The 19572-nt window shown below is 38.0% G+C and overlaps 1 protein-coding gene across 1 annotated transcript in view; it reads right to left on the reverse strand.

The window, feature by feature from the left end:
- Positions 1 to 19572, reverse strand: part of UNC5D (unc-5 netrin receptor D) — a 166979-nt gene that overhangs the window by 15957 nt on the left and 131450 nt on the right. Inside the window, exons 9-11 of the mRNA XM_075042190.1 lie at positions 14775 to 14960; positions 12359 to 12736; positions 9739 to 9823 (exon numbers count right to left, since the gene is read on the reverse strand). Coding sequence (XP_074898291.1) covers positions 9739 to 9823; positions 12359 to 12736; positions 14775 to 14960 — 649 coding nt within the window. The remainder of the gene's footprint in view (positions 1 to 9738; positions 9824 to 12358; positions 12737 to 14774; positions 14961 to 19572) is intronic.

Below are 19572 nucleotides of genomic sequence, written 5' to 3' on the forward strand. Positions count from 1 at the left end.
GAACCATTTAATTGCTTTTAGAGAATCATTCCCCTCATAGAACATATTGGACAAACATGGGAGTTCTGGGAATTATTCAATGCCACATGAACTGAAATCAGTTAATTAGATGAACTCTCACACTTGTTGCCAGTAACAACAGTCTTCTGTGTAATGACTGACATGATATTAAGACTCTCATGCAGTTCTGAGCCATTTATTAGGCAAGGCAGGAAAGGGAAACATTACCAAATGCGAGTATTTAATATTCCCATTGTTGCGAGGTAAAACAAATCAGTAACCAGATTGGTCCCCTCAAATCCATCAAAATCAAATGTCTGTAAGTTTTCCAGTAAAAGAAAGACAAATAGTCACTATTGCTGAGCAAAAAATTAAAAAAAATGTTTTTTTCTAAAAATACTACACTGGCAAGGAAAGTTAGGAATTTCACCCCACAATATTCTGCCCTCTACAATGTACTAGTAAAGAGGTTTCTTGCACCGAGAGTTTCATTTTCAGTTTAGAAATTGCTGCTAGAGGGGCATTTGTACCTGAAGACAGAATGTTGAGAAAATTTTACGAGGAGGATCTAGTCCCTCAAGGAGAAGGTCCAGTGCCACTCAAAGCCCCGTTTGTGTCAGCTGCCAAAGCAGCTGGTTGTATGTCTGTCAGCCTAGCCTAAAGAAGCAGCAAATGGTGCTACAAGTGCTAGATGTTCTTATCACTTTTTGCTGTGCAGAGGCCCCCAGTTGCAAGTGTGGTGCTACCAAGGTGTGCATTCCATCCCAAAGCACTGCTCTGTTAAAATTCCATGTTGGAACACTGTGAAGGTTAACTAGAGAAGCAAGGAAGTGAAGAGGAAACAATGCTGAGTGTCCCTTTTTTCCTGGACACAATGAATTTCAGAGAATAATTTAATATTTGCCTTTCAATATTTACTCTCCTAGTGGCTTTTCATTAGCATCTGCAACAGAGAACCTAACGGCATAACAGGCTACTAAATGAACTGTGATACCTGGGAAGTGAAGACTGTCTGGTAATGAATGCATCTGTGCCTTGAGTCTGGATTTCTCATTGCAGTTCACTCCTTGGATGGCAAAAATACTTGCTTACAGACTGCTACAGACACTGAAATACTGTTTTTTCCCTCTGCTTTGCACCGACACTCATACAAATGAATGTGATGGAAAAGCAGCAAAATAAATTCATGGTTTAAAAAAATCAATTTTAAAAAAGGAACACCATGATATTTAAACTATATACCCATCAAGCCTGCAGTTTACAGTTGAAATGGATTCCATTGCTGTGGGTTGTTTTTGCGAGATGAAAAAATTTTGCCTTTGGAAAATAAAGGTACATTATTTGTCACATTCATATACCACATTGCATGTAAATGCATACATTCATAAAGCTTTGATTTTTCAAATTATATAATTACAAAATATGTTTAAGTCTGGGCAAGACTAGTTTGATTCTGTGTATGCAAATTCCATCATGTGAATACTATGTATAGGTGCTGGGCACTTGAAGTTAGGTGCGCATCAGAAATACATTCCATTTTTTATATTGTGCGTCCAACTGTGTTCAGTTACCATTGAACCTTCACATTAATGCTAAATTCCTACAGATCAAAAAGGCAAAGAAAACAGGGGAAGTAGTAACATGAGACCTGGTCTTCTCAGTCCTCTCAGTTTTCTCCTTCTATTTTTCCACTCTCTCATCTTCCCCACTCTTATTTTGACTGTATGGTTGGAATCTCTGAAAACCATATTTTACAGTATTTTCGTAGTCATTGCATCTCAGTTATGCTTTTTGCTAATATTTAGAATATAGAGGCATATTCACAATTTACAAATTTTAGTCAATTCAAAGTCGTAAGAAGTTTTTGTATGATACTAACCAAACACACTAATATACTTGAACAACTCCCAACTTCATGTTTGATGGAAGAATGCAGTGTGAGGGTTTCTTTATGTTCAGGGACCCATTCTTTACAGTTTATACTGGCTCACATAAAGAAAAATGATTTGTTTATACTGTAGGTGACTAAATGTTCATCTTAATTAAGAATCACTTTGGCTATTCTCATCTTTTCTTACATTGCAATCGGTATGGTATTGCAAACATGCTGTTAAAATGACAGCAGTGTCCAGAGTGGAGAGAAAGGAAAAGAAAAAGAAAGAGAAAAAAGATGGTGGTCAGGAAAAATACAAATATTTCAGGGCAGATTCTGCCATCTGTTATAGCTCAGTTAACCTTGTTATCAAGTATGGAATGCAGATCACATTCAACAAGGACACTGTATTATCTGAATAATTGCAGACTGACATATTTCTCTTTGATACAGTTTTCACACAGGATATTTTATAGAGCTTTACATGCATTAAAGGCACATGAGAACTGCAACGAATTTGCTTACTGCTTCAGAGTGAATCAGTAATGTAATTGGGACCAGAACCCAGGATCCCAAATACTTGCCCAGGCCTCATGTCCCCCGACCCTGTCAGTAAGTTCTATCATTAGATGACTGGATTATCAGCTCTTTCTGACTGCAATATCAAACCTTTCACTGCATTCAAGAACATCTGCTTTTTCATTAGCACATAACTACAACATGTAAAAGCCATACATAGAAGCAGATCCCACCTCCCCCAACTACTTAACTACATGACAAGGTTTCCCCCCTTTACTTGAAAAGCATCAGGTGAGTGGCAGTTTTGGGGAGGTAAGACAATGTGCTTAGTGTGCTGACTTAGCAGAAATTATCTCCTCATGGGGCTCAGCATATAATAATCATAATTTGCCACTTTTCAGCCTGCCTCTCTCCAACATCTCCTTTTCTTACTTTTTTTTTTTTTTTTAACCAGAGTATTATGCTCCCTCTATAAAAAGGAAAGCTCAAAGCTGAAGTGTCACGCTATGTAAAAGGTGTCGGTGCTTCTAGTGATTTTGTTCCAGCTGTTCTGATCTTATTTCTAGACCCCAGTAAGACCAGCTACTCTGCCACAGCTGGCAGTCACTTCTCTCCTTTGTAACAATCTAATTGGATTGCAGTATGTATTTTTTATTCATTTTTCACTTCTAAAACCTTTTTAAGCACGTCTGCTGGCAGCAGGTGGTTGTGGAGCACTAGCATTTTTAAGACAATAGCCACACCCTAGCCCTTGTGCTAGCTCTTCCATGATGAGCACATGGGGTTCAAGACTAGGCTGTTGTGAACGGACACACAATCTCTAGTAGAATCCTGAAGTATTTCAGTGCTATCTATCATCTGCACAGAGCTGCTGTCACATCTACTGAAATATTGTTTTGCTTTTCTTGAACGCACTTGACCTGCCTCCTTGGTGGGGACAATTGGGTATGGGGGGATGTTAACAGTGGCCTAGGGGTGAGGAGTCCTTCCATCTAAGTTACCTACAGGCTCTGGCTGATTCTTGGCTGGATAGAACTAGCCAGGAGATCTCCCAGTCAACAGTGCCAAGACGTACGCATCCCATTCCCGTTAACCAAGTGACAGTTTCTAACTGCACAGAACCACTTGCTATCTGTAGTTCCCTGAAGCCTGTAACTAACTTCAGTGGTGCATCTTGAGCTGTTCTGGTTCAAGGAACAAACCAGCAGATAGTGATCTCTGTTTCAGCGTAGCTCTGCTTAGTCTTTCTGGCTTAAGTATGAAGTCAGAATTACGCAAGGATGTGTCCTAGTTTCAGCTGGGATAGAGTTAACTGTCTTCCTAGTAGCTGGTACAGTGCTATGTTTTGAGTTCAGTATGCGAAGAATGTTGATCACACACTGATGTTTTCAGTTGTTGCTAAGTAGTGTTTAGACTAAAGTCAAGGATTTTTCAGCTTCTCATGCCCAGCCAGCGAGAAAGCTGGAGGGGCACAAGAAGTTGGCACAGGACACAGCCAGGGCACCTGACCCAAACGGACCAACGGTGTATTCTATACCATGGGACGTCCCATCTAGTTTAGGAACTGGGAGGGGGGGGGTGGGGAATCACCACTCAGGGACTAGCTGGGTGTCGGTCGGCAGGTGGTGAGCAATTGCACTGCGCAACATTTATACATTCCAATCCCTTTATTATTGCTGTTGTCATTTTATTAGTGTTATCATTATTAGTTTCTTCTTTTCTGTTCTATTAAACCATTCTTATCTCAACCCTTGGGTTTTGCTTCTCTTTCTCGATTTTCTCCCCCATCCCACTGGGTTGGGGGGGAGTGAGTGAGCGGCTGCGTGGTGCTTAGTTGCTGGCTGGGGTTAAACCACGACAGGAGGCAAGAGACATTTCACTCATTCTCGCTTGGGCCAGAATCAATAGCTTTGTTGTTTCTTTCACAGACATCAATAACCTGTACTTTCTGCCAGCATCAAAGCACATGTATGGTGTTTGAAGGTTGAGCTTAGTTATTTTTCTCTGTAAGTAGTCCTTTATTGGTTATTTAGGAAATTCTAGCATCCTGGAGGAAGCCCATATATGTGTCCCTAAGACTTTTTGGTTTGGTGTCTTTTTGGAGGGACTACCAGTTCCATCACTCATTTGTTCAGTTACATGAGACACTAAAGAATTTTCAGACCTGACTTTGATTTCTGGTTAGGATACAATGAGTTTTTCATTCCATAGAGGAATGTATCAATTTACAGCAAAACCAGCTGATAATCTCATCACAGTATCTGTAGTACACAGACAGGGATTATTTCCCCCCCCCCCCCCCCGTTACAAAGTGAACTCAACATAGCTGTATTAGATCCCATATCATCTCTGTTCCTCTGTGTCTTTTAAGGTATATCTCATACCAACTTCCCTGAATAGCTAAATGAAGATTAGAATAGAAGTGACAGCTAACCCACTAGTCCCAAATAATCTAAATCTGAACAGTATGATCCTTGTTCTTTCAGACACATTTAAGATGCATAAGGTACCTATTATGGTGAGTTCAAATCTCTGCAAGAACAACACAGGACTTGTATTAAATTAAATTCCACTGACTACCATATGATGTGGACAAGGTTTCATTCAGAAATTAATTATAACTTGAACCACTTCATTTTTAATGGTGGTACATCTTCAACTTATGAAGTAAAGAAAATCTATCCTCTTTCTCTAATCCACTATTTTACTCTTCCTCCACATCCAGTGCCTGTTCAGATGGACAATTGTCTACATTTTAGGGATATCTGCATGACAGACCATGTGCTTGTTGTGTAGCAGTTCTGCAGGGTGGTTTAGTACTTCTATCATCTTCCATACACACGTACAACTCGGGTACTAATTCTGAACTGCTGGCATTCCCTTCCACCCTCAGAACATGGAAGTCCATGGGCAATAAAAGAGAAGGTTCCTTGCATGTCAATGCAATCTGGAGCTGCTAGAAAAGTCTGGTTTATTCCACTCAGTTCAGATGGGTGAAAGATACATCAATCTTGCCTCAACTATAAGAAGAAATATACAGTATTTTGATGGAGAAAAAAAATTAATGTTTGCTTTTGTCTCACTTTACAGAATTTCACTCTAAAGAAGGAAAGAAAAAATCTCCCTGTGATAATCTTTGGTTTGGTTTGCTACCTCTGCTTCTGTCTACAAAAAAAGAAAAAGAGTAGGCAAAATTTGCTGCTTGTTTTTAATTAACCTATTTTAATTCATTTCTGCAGAACCCTTGCAGATAAAACAGCTGGGGTTTTTTTTCTTCCTTCCTTTTACGTATCTTAATCTTTCATGGAAAATGATCAAAAACGTATGGCAGCAGATGGGGATGGAATATGAAAGTTTTCACAAAGGAGTTCAGATATGAGAAAAAAATAGATTTCTCTTTAAGCTTTGAAAAATATTTCTAGGCTTTAAAATTTATAGACAGCTTTGTATCTTTTAGTTCTTAAAGGAAAATTCCAGCAATCCTTTGGCTATGAGTTATTGTAAATAAATATTTACTGTATATGCAGTTATTTTCTTCTTTCCACATCTCCTCAGATATATCCACCAATTTTTCAGTGCTTATAGCTGAATGTATATTTAAGGTGAGGGAGGTAAGAGAAATAACTGCTGTAAAGAACTATAACCAACTCTCTTGTCTCCAGTTGTACAAACCTGCCCTTGATTACTACTTCTAAAAACTGTCCCTCTCACAGGTACTCATAATGAGACTTAATCAGTGAATCACTCTTCACCTGGGACCAATGTCTCCTGAAATTATCCTTAAATTAATCAGTTAAAGTATACACTACAGATTATTCACTTAGCTCTGTTTGGAATGTAAATTATGAAAGGGCAGTTCAAGAAAGCTAAGAAGGTTATTTAAGAACAGAAATATTGTTTGGAGTGCCTCACTGCAACTTGTAAGACTGGATGTAAGGGTAGGACCAATAAATTCTGTCAATGCACTTACTGAACTAGTTTGCCAACCTCATGCAGAATTAGGAGCAGCAGAAAGACTCAACATCAAGAACAGAAGAAATGAATTCAAGAGAAGTTTAGATTAGAGCAAGGAAAAAAAGGTGAGAAAATTTAACTGAAAAGCCTCAGTGGAACAAAGCCACATTACAGAATTAACGAGCCTTGTTACTTTAAACTCACTGAGGATCTGGTATGTGCAGATTCTGTACCATTAACACTTTTCACTGGATGAAGACACAGTCTTGTACTTGCAGAGATGCACACAAGATGCAGTAGCTGACCTCTGGCAACAGCTCAAAAGGGGGGACTGTAGAATGCTTTTCAGTAGCTTATTTCAATTAAATATAATTTTATTATCCCTGTCACTTCTCATCTGACAGTCTCAAAAGATTTAGCAGTCATTTATCCTCCAGAGAAGGGCAGTAGAGAGATTGCCTTGTCCACTGCTGAAATGCAGTTGTTCAGAAGCGTGGAAGAGTAGCATGTGACAGTTTAAGGACACAGAATACCTTACTACTTCAGAAGTTGACATCAGGTACCTAGATGTTCCTCTAGGTTTAAATGGGGAAAGACTCCGGCTTTAATGATTTTTTTTCTTTAAAACCATCGTTGCATACATCTAGTGACAGCAAGAGGTGAGAAATTTTGTTTAGTCTTAGAGGCCTACCTGCAGCAATAGAGTTCTATCTAGCATAGAAAAGGGGAGGGATGCCAAGGTGAACAGTGCTATAAAAAAGACTAAATTGCTGTTTCTGCTGCTTGCCATGAGTATATTCCTGAGAGGTCTTATTCAGGCACTAGACTGACTCTACTTAGAGTCACAAAATAAAGAAAACCCATTGTAAACAGTAAGTGAAGAAGGTGAAGTATACTACGTTATACATTAGCGGTAATGAAAACAAAGCCTTAAGTGATACACATACCAGAGTCTAGTAGCACAAGTCAAAGGCTGAGCATGAGATTTTTTTAATGTTTTGCATTTGCTGACACTTAATCCTTAAAGGGTAGCATCAAGGTTCTCTAAATTGGGGGGTGGCAGGGGAAAGGAATGTACCTGAACAAAGTATATAAGCCAGAATGACTGTGGCAAGCTTTCCGGAGTAATACCTCACTGAGAAGATGAGAGACAGGGTATATTTACCCGTATTTTACCTACAAAAAGACACGAAATCCTGGAAAATACAGGCAGGAAATGGGGTAAAACAAACCATTAGAGGAGTTTCTTGTGTTGTTCAAACTCAAATGCTTGCATGGGGAAAGGAATTGGGACAAGTACTTACAACAATAGGTGGAGGTTTGATACTGAAAGTAGACAGCATGACTGGTCATTAATAACACTAAAACATGTAGTAATTTGAGAGGTATCTTAAGTACTGCTTGGTGTCTAGACAGTAACTTGAGATCAAATTCCTGTTTTTCTTTCCCGTTCTTCTACTACTGTAATTTCAGACAAGAAGTTTAAGACTTAACTTCAAACGCATTTTAGTTCTTCAGGGGCAACTTGAGGCATCCTGACCCAGTGTTGGCACTGTGGGCTGCTCCGGTATCTCACTATGGCAACTAGACTCATTATTTAGTTAATGAATGGTTGCACTTCTTACCCCAAGCACTTCTAGTGCTTTTCACCTCAGCTCTTAAGAGTAGTGCAAACCCTAGTATCTCTCAAGTCACTTAAATTCACAGGGAACTTGCCAAGGACCAAACATAACTGTTACCTAAAGTTTTCACTTTAGAATAAACTTACCTTAGAAACTAAATAACACAAGCTTTTACCTCATGAAAAAAACAAGAAAACCCCCAAACCAAAAAAAAACCAAAAAACCCACACAAACAAAAAAAATGGTCTTAGGGAATTAAAAAAACAACCAGAGGTCTAAAAATGAAGAATATGTTCTAACGGTCTCAACAGTTTAACACTACGGGTAGCATTTCATAAGCTTTACCTTCCCTCTGAATCCAGGTATTAGTGAGAATGCTACACTTAGACTTAACAAGCTCTCTTCAATTGCTGAATTACACACCAGTTTTCTAATTTTACTCTCTTGTAGGGTTTGATCAGTTTCTAGCTGAAAGCGAGTGAACCAAACAAGCAAACTGAACTAAACTTGGGTTCTGCTGATGTGTGGTCTGTCAGGCTCAAAGGAACAAGAGAGTGCAGAGCACTTTGATTCTTTATAATCCATGTTGTGTGAAAATTAAAGCCTCTAGGAAGTCTTTTTATGGGAACAGCTATCAAAATCTGCTAAAACCATCTCTTTCTCTGGCCATGTTTATTCATAGAAATAAAGGGGAAAATCCATTCTAAAGCAAGTGTCTTTGGGCCAAATTCCATTGTCTTTCTGATGCAGAGTGAAGGCAACTGAAGTGATTACAGCGGAATTAATGAAAACACCCACATGTGCAGCTGGCAACCGAATTCAGTGCTATGCATCTAACAGAACATTTTAAAAGTTTTAAAAGCATCTAGAAATGAGCTAGGTTTCTTTTGTACAACAGACATTTGCAACATACATGATGCACCAACGTTAAAAACAACAGTGACCTGCATTTGCCAAACCATAGTTCTTGTTTCCTTTTTTTCCTTCTTCTCTTTGAAATAAATATGACAGAGCTGAAACCTTGAGAACCTCAGAGAATTAACTTGTCTGTTTATGAAAGACCACCAGTATTTCAAACATCACCTTCCTGTCCCACCAGATGCAAAGTTGAAAAAAACCCTAAGGATCAAAGTGCAGTTAAATTTGTACTGTTCATCAGCTGGTGCCAGCAAATCTGTCTGGGCAACAGATTTTAATGATGATTTATAAAACAACATAATTTAAGAAATGTTCCTGAGCATTCACGTATTTGCATCATCTAGGCTACCAAACAACTGTCATGAAATAACAACAATTTGGTACCTACACACCATAGGGTCATTCAAACTGATGACCTGGATAGCAAATTTTAACCCGCTGTCTGCATATTATGAGAGTCTCTGGACCCAAAGGTTCTATAACAAGTAATTAATGAAAGCACCTGTGCTGTTAGTAGACTTGCATGACATAAGTCTGCAAATCAAAAATGATAAAATCATTGATTCAGAAATCAGCACTTATCATGCATCAATCTCCTTGAGGCATCCCATCCTTTAACAGCATTTGCAATAATTCCACGTGATTTCACAGAAGCATCGCAGAAAGATCACTGCTGCTGTCATTTATACAGATACAGCGTATGTCACAACAGTGTGGTCTCACCAGCAACAGGGAAGATGGAGTGACTCTTGCACATTCCATTCCTTTAGAAAGTGTTGACAAGAAATCATTAAATGAGACAGTTCCACAGGTTCTGGATGGGTGTGTGTAGGTTTTTAATGTACTTCTTACCTGGACTCCTTCTGAGTGATGGCAAGATAGATTTCCCACGAACTCTCTTCAGGAATAGCTCCATGTGGTATCAACAAACTGACTCCTACAAAAGAGCAAAGGCAGAACTTACCGATGGGAAAGGCACTGGATGTAAAGACCAATGCACAACTGGCCTCTGATTTACAAAATCTAGAAAAGCCATCCAGTAGAGCAGAAGAATGCTCCTCTGAAATAGTGGTTCTGACTACAACATTATCAGATGAAAAGAAAATACATTATTGATATGATTCATATAGTTACTAGTATTTAACTGTCTTAGAACCTGGAATTATATAGTCATATGCCTAAAAACTTCTTGCTCCAACACAACTCTTAAATAGTTGACTTCCCATTGTTTTGTGTCACTAAATGACACTGGATTTGTAGTCTAGATGCGACTGAAGGCTTCTCTCATCCTTGGGTACAGGCAGACTTCTTTTTGACTTCACCACTTACACAAAAGGGAATAATTTATGGAAACAAAAGGTACCATCAGCTGTTTCCTTAAAGGCTTCCAGCAAGAGTCGTTTGTATTCCCAGTCACTTTGATGGTCTTGTTACCCTGACAGGCTTTTATCTGATGCAGCAATAAAACAATCTCTTTTGAGTTCCCTATTTAATTGTTCTTCTCTTTTTTAAAAATAATAAATATAGTGAAAAGCACATGTGCCTTTGGTAACTTTTAAGTTGGCCTTTGGCAGTTTTTGGAAGGTGGTTAGGGCAAGCCAGTTATGAAAGATTTTAATCCTTCATTGACTCTTTCACTCTTATTTGCCAAAATGCCTTGTAGTGATACACTTCTTGCCATCTGCATAGCTCCACGTTTTACAACACGTGACCATGGTTTCAGCTTCTCTTGAAACCTCTTTGTCTCTTTCTAACTTCGAAATCAAATCTGATAATTCTAGGATCACAAGGAATCTCATAATGGAGACTACCTAATCAAATTAATCTGAATTTGCATGGCAATCACCATACATTTTTGTTCATATACATAATAACTAGTGAATCCAAGTGATACGATTTTCCTTTTACTCCACTAGTATAAATTAGAAGTTAACAAGGATGCTTTCCACCAGGTACCAGTGAAATTAGACTGTTGTATAGTATACTTAATACAGAAAGACTTTATTTTACTTTGCATATGTCACACGATGCAGAACCTCAGCTAAGTAGTGACATGATTGCACTATAATTTACAATTGCCTACCAAATTTGATCTTACATAAATAGGCAGAAAGGAAGCATATAAATTGCAAAAGGACCAAATTTGTATTTAAATGATCTAATTGATGGGACTATCATTATATAAAGTAGTTAAATATATAGTATAAGGGACTTCTTCATTTATGACTTAACTGACTTAGTGCCTCTGCCTTTGTAAAATTAATTCCTGAACATAAAAACAATCTGTGAAGAAATGAATACATTCCATGTGTTGTGTATGACTGTACACTAACTATTGTATCCCTGAATTATATACTGCTACCAATCTTCTCTAAATACAGACCACATTTTTTATGGTAACCTTTAAAGTTCCCATTTTATGAAACATGAAGGATAAAGCTCTAAATCATTCAGTTCAAATAGATACTAAGAGATAAGCCTGGACGCACTAGTCAAATGAACACACGGTTGAATTTAAAGTGGATAAAGATGGCCAGAGTTTGAAAGATATCCTCTTAGCTAGCAATGGTGGTATGTGGCGATTTCTGCTATATTTGCCATTTTGAAAGAGAAAGTATCCAACATAATTTTTATTCAGCATGATATGAACATAGTGATGTAGTGCAACATACTGCAGGACTATGATTTTAACATCCTTTATTTGAATCTAATTTGGTGCCATATATTTTCAGCTAATTTAACAAACAATTTCTTAAGTCTAAAATAACGTCTAACAAAACTCTGAAGTCACAAAACAAACTCTACTTCTTAAACAATGCAAATTGAGAATCTCTGCTGTGATGTTCAGTGCGTAGCCCATTCTTGAAATGTCAGCTGACTCTGAAGTGCCCCACTATGGAAATCTGTCAAGCTATTAAGCTAAAAGAAAGAGAAAATGAGAAAGACAGGAGTAAATGCTAATGAAAGCCGCACTAGAGTTTTCATTGAGAGTGGAAGCTATTCTCCAGAGACATCTGTTTGTTATATGCTGCAGACTTCAATAACATAATGAAGTCTGACAATGTTAACACAGTCAGATGTTGATGCATGTAGATTCTGCTTTGAATATGACCCCATTATATAAGATGCTGATCCAATATTGACCTCCTTCTTGGGGAGCCCTTCTTTTGGATCAGGATCCAAGTAAGCAACAGCTTTGATTAATAGGACTTTGATGCTGAAGACATCAAGAGAGGCAGTAATTTATAACAGTTCAAACAGGCATAATGCCTCTTTACTACTTATCCCAGGCTTTCTTCTGATCAGTCATCTCCTGTGTGGGCAACATGCTCTACTTCCCAAAATTTGCATTAAGGGAGCCCCTACTTTTTCTTTTCTTTCCTTTTTATTTAGTTATAGAACACTACATCAGGCAAAATAAGTTTAATCTGAATTTATTTTATATGCTCCTAATGAGAAAGGATCTACCCACCTGTGTTTGGAACCACTAAACGGCCACCTAGGTGTCCAAAAACGGCAGTTGTCTTCAGCTCACTTGTTGTTGAAATAGAAGACAGGTTCTGAATATACGTAGCCTTGTTTCTAGCCTGTATTGTACCAAAAGCTCTATTATTCCCATGAGGAAAAGTTCCAGAATGTGCCTTTCCATGATACTCAGCCCTCTCCGTCACCCCTAGAGACACCATGAATGAACTCTGAACTTTGACTTTGATGTCTGACAGCGGGTTGAACAGTGAAGACTCTGTCATTAGCTCCTTGTCCATGGGGTCCTGCAGGCAGATTGGTCCACTGTACGTTCTGCTCACTGTCAAGTCAGGCTGCATGGATGAGTTCAAAAGCAGGGAGTTACCTGGCAGAATGAAGCAGATCGGGGAGTTAGTTACTGTATTAAGGTGGTAAATCAGAAACCTCTTTCTGACCTTTCCACCATTTCCTTTTTGACTTGCTCTTCCTTCCCAATACTCTCAGAGCTCAAAATCACATAAGATAATGTTAAAAAACAGATTAAGTGATGCAGTAGATCTAAAAGGTACTTGATCGATATGTTTTCTGCACTTCAGGCAACTCCAGAGTGCATGAATTCAAGAAGGAACTTCCTTTTTGTTTTGGATTCATGTTTGTGTGTATGCCCTTTTTTTTCTTTTTTTCCTCACATTAAAACCCATTGGGTGAAAACACATCTTCCTGCAGACTTTTTCCATGGGCTGACACAAAATGATAGCTTCATGCCTGAGGGCAACTGGGTTGAAAAGAAAGTGGGACAAGAGTAATATAGGGAAAAATAACACACTTATTCATTTAGGACAATTTTAGCTCAGAAAAGTCTGAAAAAAAGAGAAGGAATAGATAGATTTAGGGCCTGAATCCTTTAGCTGGTTTGGGTTTTTTTTGTTTGGTTGTGTTTGGTTGGTTTGTTGGGTTTTAGTAAATAAAAGTTTTCCAAAGTAACTGATTTTGTGAAAATTATCTGTACTGCATCCTTGAAAATTTGATCACTTTAAAGGACTGCAGGTTGGGTTGCTAACTTTATAAATATGTTGTCTGTATGTCAGTATTGTGCTCTCTTTTCTCAGCAAACTGAACAGAGAACTGGCCTTTTTTTCCGCTGAATTGTTTAGTTTACAAATGCTGTTATTTAAAAAAACCCCATAGACAGAGAACGCAAAGCAACTTAAACTGAACTAATAGCATCCTGGCATAAGAGAAATTGGCACACTCAGATACTTTCAGAGCATCCAGAACTAATGTTTTTGAATCATTAAGTCAAACAAACAATTCCCCAGACTCAAAACAAGACTTTCATGGCAAACTGAACAACAAAGGAAAAAGTTACTATTTGAGACAGTCATTGAGAATTACATGACTCTAATTAAAGGCTCAGATTTTTAAACAAATGAGTAAACATCCTTGTCTACCAAGCCCTTTTTCCTATTTCTTGCAATTTAGGCCTGGTGAGGAATGTCTCCCAGACAATAAAGTAACTGTAAAAACAACGGCAACAAAAAAACAACAAACACCATGACCTCCCCCCCCCCCCAAAAACCCAAACAAAACAAACAAACAAAATCCCCCAAACAACACCCAACCAAAAAACTGCAGCATATCTGACTTTTCTGAAGAGAGAAGAGACATGGGGGTGCTTTCACACCCCACCAACACACCCACCCACCCACAATAAGGCAGGTCTTTATGATAGAATGTCAGTACAGAATTAAAGAAACATACTATTTTAAAGTAATCACCATTTGTATTCCTCCCCACCTTTCTGTCCAAAGGAAATAATATTCCAGAAAACATCTGAGTGCTGCTTTTAGTTAAAGTAAGTATTTCTTCCATACTTTATTGTATTGGTGGCTTTCTGAAGGTTTGGGGTTTTTTTTAATCAATACATGTTTACACATATTTATTTCCCACAGACCTCAGAATGTGGATTTTGCATGCTAACAGCAGCTCATAAAAATACTTGAAGTTGGGTTTCTCGGATTAACAGTAAAAACTAACCACTTTTATTGGAGTAAAGAAAATAGAAGATCTCTAGCTACAGACATGCTTTGTGGGTTTGTTTTGATTTGGTTAATTTGATTTGGTTTGTTTGGGCTTTTTCAGTGTAGAAGCTAGTGACAGTATTTGTAAAGCACTTAAGAGTGTGGTCAAGAAAGATGATGTATTTGTCCAAGTTGCCACGACAGATCAGTAGCAGAGACGGTAAAAGACAGTTCTAACCACCTGATCGTGTTCCTTTTACTGCAGCTAACCTTCTCTAGCTTTCAACACATCTGCTCAGCAATAAGCTAGAATGCCCTCCCACAGCCAGTCACTGAATATGAGCTTAGCATCTCTTTGCAGTAGGAGCTCTGGAGAGAAGAAAATGAAATCACAACACTAACCTTGTCTGACTGTTTTAAAATTAAATGTCTGGAAGCCGCCCGTCAGTGCAGATGAATCAATCACATCCACGCCGTACTCACTCTGACTCCGTCTGTAAAGGGTAACGGCAACCACCAGCACAGCTACAGCAATGACTGCTGCTCCCAGGCCGGAGTACAAGGCAATGTCACTGGCAGTCTCAATATCTGAAAGGAGAAAAAGTGGGTACCAAGTCAGCAACACTCATGAAAACGTTCTGACTGGCACTGGCTGGCCATGAGCAAAGGGGATTACATGAGGCCACAGCCACCTGGCCGGGGAAGTAAAGCTTGAGAAGTAAATGTGGAGCAGATCACAGCAGGATAGTGGAGCACAAAGGAACACTGAAAAGCAAGCATTTGAAAGCACGAGCAAATTTCCTGATGCATCACTCCATATAGGTGAGCTTACTTTGTTTTGGGACTTGCATCATGGTCTTCACAGTTTTTTTAAAATGGGGGAGTTGGACTCGTAACAGTCAGGAGCAGAGCACTTACCACTAAAGAGCCTTCTCCCTCATCAGCACACACTGCTAGCTTGGGCTCTTTGCTGAGGTATGCCATCGTTTCCCATTCCAGCCCAGTGGAGATCGTTAAGGTATGGTAATACAACCCTTAAAGGCAGGACGTGGAACAACTGCAGCTAGGGAGGGCTGCTTTACGTTTCAGCGTGAGTCTCATCTGCTGCTACCTTCCAGGGCCGTGTAAGTTTTAGGCTTGAACTCTGGAGCTAAGCCAGGAGGTTATGAATCCTCTGAAAAATCTTAGTGAAGATTTCCCCTTCCCTGCTCTTTATTTTCTGTGTGAGGTTTAGCATAAGAAGGACCAATCCATCCTCTCACGGCATAGAGAGGGGCTGAGGAGATCCCACATATCTTCTTGGTCTCCTGCAAGCATCTTCAGTCTTTAAAAACAGGTTGGAAACCAAACCTTCCCTGTGATCACACCCATGCATTAAGCTTACAACCAAGTTTTCTAACACTTCAGACTTTTATATAGTAGAGAAAAAAAATTCATTGCTTTGAAAGAATGAATCCAAATGAAACCTACGATATTATATAATTGAATTATCCAGTCCCACTATTCTAGATCTTCTGGGATTTGGGACCACGTACCATGAAATTAAATTACTTGACAAGTACACTTAGTGGGTCCTCAGTTCCTTAATGCCAAACTCCAGTTTAGAGGAAGAGATAATCATGTATTCACCCTATACATCATCTGTTATCCTACTATGTGGCGCTTCTGCTGTCAAGTGAGAAGCACTTGGTACAGAAAGTGCATTTATTTATAACAAACAACAGTGACAAAAAATAACTAGGAAATCCAGACTATTCAATAGCAGTAAATAAACTGCAATGTACAGAAATAGGGTAGGAAGTTAAATTCAGCATTTAATAAATAGCCAATTACTGAAATTACTTAATTACTATTTGGGAGGAGGCTTCTGTTGTGCATATGTTTTTCTGCAGAAAGTCAGATAACTTTATTTTAGCTGAATTTTTAAAATGAACATGAAACTTCAGACCATTGAGATGAAAGAAATGACTAGCTATGGGCAGCATCAGAAAAGCTAATTTTCCTGGCTCACCAGTTTCCTATGTAAACTAAATGTCTGACAACTAACAATATAAGCAGCTGAACTTCCTGGGAAGGCACACCAGCTGCCAAACGCAATAGCTGAGTACCGACTGTTCTCTAACATAAGTGAAATGCCATATGAATTGCAGCAGCAAGGAAACCAAGTACGTAAACACTGCTTTAAGTGGGCGGGAGCACGTGGGATATTTGCTGTGAGTAAGGCAATGTAACTGATTTTTTTAGTTGGGCAGTTGAATCAAAAGTAAAATAAACTTTGGCTCAAACGTCCTTAATAGAAAACACCCTTTCCATCCCCATTCTCAAGCTGTTCCCAGTCAACCCCAAATACAACATTCCAACATCCCATTCAACCCAAAATAAACATTTTGAAATATTTTACTAGAACTGCTATTTAGCCCAGAAAATACTTCTGAAAAAATTCTGTTGAATTTTCAAATAACCTCCTACTGAAAAAGGTTTCCATTTTTAACACATTTAGAACTTGCTGGGGGGGGGGGGGGGGGGGGGGGACGACACCACAAAGTTTCCATGCAAATATCAGCTTTCAGAAGAAATCCATCTTCTGTGGCATGTCACGACAAGTAATCACAAGTGAATAAACTTGTAAGTAAGTAGCTCTTATCCAACTTCTTGTAACATTAGAATTGCCACACAGTTCTACTAAATAAATTACTAGAGAAAAAGATTTCTTTCTGAAGCCTTTTTTTTCTCCGTTTTTTTCATGAGATGCCCCCTTGAAAATGTTGTAAAGATAATTTTAAGCATTTTAGGTTCAGAGTTAGTTAGGAATTCTAGAAAGTAAGCTGTTAGCTGACAGTGTAAATGTATCAGACTAACAATGGGAGATGCCCATGTTCTCTTATGCCAGATGGAAAAAGCAAACACAAAAAGACAGGGTCACAAAGGAAGACTGGGAGTACCTCAGATCTAACCAAGACAACCTGAATCCCAATCCAGTGCCTTAATCACATACTGGTTCACCTCCATTTTATTCTCTAGTATGAGGTGCAGAAAGAAAAGTATAGAAACGAATTAAATTTCTATTTCTTCCAATTTTTTATTCCCAAGGTATTTTGTTGTTACAGGGAATTAATTATGAAACTCTATTGTTGACTTAATATTTGTGGTTAATTAGTACAATGAATAAGCCAAGAGGAAGAATGCTATATATCTCCAGTGGTAGAAGAAACCTAATAGCAAGTGGGTTCTTTTCCTTTCTAGAGAACCATAGTGAGCTGGTAGTTATTTTACCGTAAAGTATCTTTAAGTCTTCTATTTTGATCATTACTTTAAAATGGAAAAGTGCTGAAAATTTGAGTTACCTCTTCTACCTTTTGGGGATAATAAATTACAAAGTCTGAAACATGCAGAAATAACCTATCAGTAAAAAATTACTGCCACCATAATGGCAGTATGTAGCAAATATAGGAGTTGATCTTTCACCATCAAAACCAGAATATAAAACACACTTCAAGATCTCACCTGTGAGTAACTACAATTTATTACTCTAAATCTGCTTAAATAGTTTAGCTGCTTCTTTTCAATCAATTCAGATGTCAGATAATTTAAGTTTCATACTTTTATAACTGCACAAGACTGTTGGACACGGGTCAAAGATGAGAGCAAGAATACAGAATTTTAAAAAAATGCAAACACTTTGACTCAAGCAAAATTTTTCTGGAGAGAATTTTTCTTTTTCAGTGAATACTTTTAAGTATCCCTAGAACTTGAATTTGATACTTTTATATAAATTATATGATTAGAACCTCTTACAGTTATTGTCTCTGAATTTCCTTATCTTTAATAAAATGGTCATTGTCCTGTTTCATAGAAGACCTGGAATTTATTCAGGTGTTCCCATAATTATGCCATTGCAAGGGAAAAAAACCATCCACAAACCAAAAGTAACCAACACATAGAGTTCAGAAGAAAAGGATATCCTTTTCAGAGTTTAGCAAATATTTAAATAGCTTTATCTTAAAAGAGTAAAACAAGAGTGACATGGTATTCCTTTGAATTGTTCCTGTGGAACACAACTGCTTAAGAAAGAGGACTTTCGTTTTTATTTATGATGTTAGTATTTTTTTAGAAAAAAATACTGTTTTTTTTACAGTAATTTTAATCTCTTCATCTTTCTATCTTTTCTTATGGATGATTCCTTTTAGGGGAGACTAGAAATTAAAAGAAAAGCATGGCAAATTTGGGGAACAGAGTAATTCTCTGCTTTTATTTTTTCCCAGAGGGTAAAAAAAAAAAAGTGAAAAACAAACTAAAAAAGAAAACATTTATAGTCAGCCAATTACTATTTAATGAACTGCATCCTCCCAGCCCAGAGGAGGTCGGGACTCTTGTAAAGCACTACAATTCTTATACATTTCAGTTACAGGATATGTGTTTGTGGTAATTGTAGCCTATATTTCACTCCACCTCCTGACACTGTTACACAACGTTTATTGAAAGCACATTTGATGGTAATGAAGTTTCTATTAACTATGATTAAGTTTCATAAAGCACCTGAAGATAATTTAAGATGTGCAGGAGCAGAAAATGAAACATTTGGTTTAGTACATTAGGAAACATAATTGATTAAATTATCTCATTTACAATAAGTGCTTTCCAGGAGCTATGCAGGGCATACATTTTCCCCCGTCTACCATTAGAGTTTGCTAGGAGATTTGAAAGATTTCTCCAGCTTCCCATCCTCCCCCAGTTTTCTGTCACTCTCACTTTTGGTACCCCTTAGCAATTTTAAGCCCATTTCTTCACATAGCCAGTCTTCGAGACCGAGGATCAAAAGTCAGAGAATCATGTAAGAGGTTATTTAGTAGAACAGGTTGTTTCTCAATTATCTTCATAATTGACTTTGATTTTGCATCAATGATGATTCATGCAGTCTTAAACTAAGTTCCTGTTTAGCTGAATAGCAACAAGCTGTAGTATATGTTTCTAACCCCACAGCTATAAAGAAACCCTTTAATTCTCCTAGGCATCTTATGTGCCAAAATCAATTCCATTAAAGTTACTTTTTTTAATAAATCAGAAAATAAAGTGATTTGACTGATATTCTTTCAAGATTCTCTAATTAAATGGGAACTGTGCATATAAACAAACAAAAACATATCAATTGCCTGAGCTAAGTTATGACACAGACGAATTGTACGTGACCAATTAGGAGATG

This window comes from Buteo buteo, chromosome 12, assembly GCF_964188355.1.
Source record: "Buteo buteo chromosome 12, bButBut1.hap1.1, whole genome shotgun sequence".
NCBI lineage: Eukaryota > Metazoa > Chordata > Aves > Accipitriformes > Accipitridae > Buteo > Buteo buteo.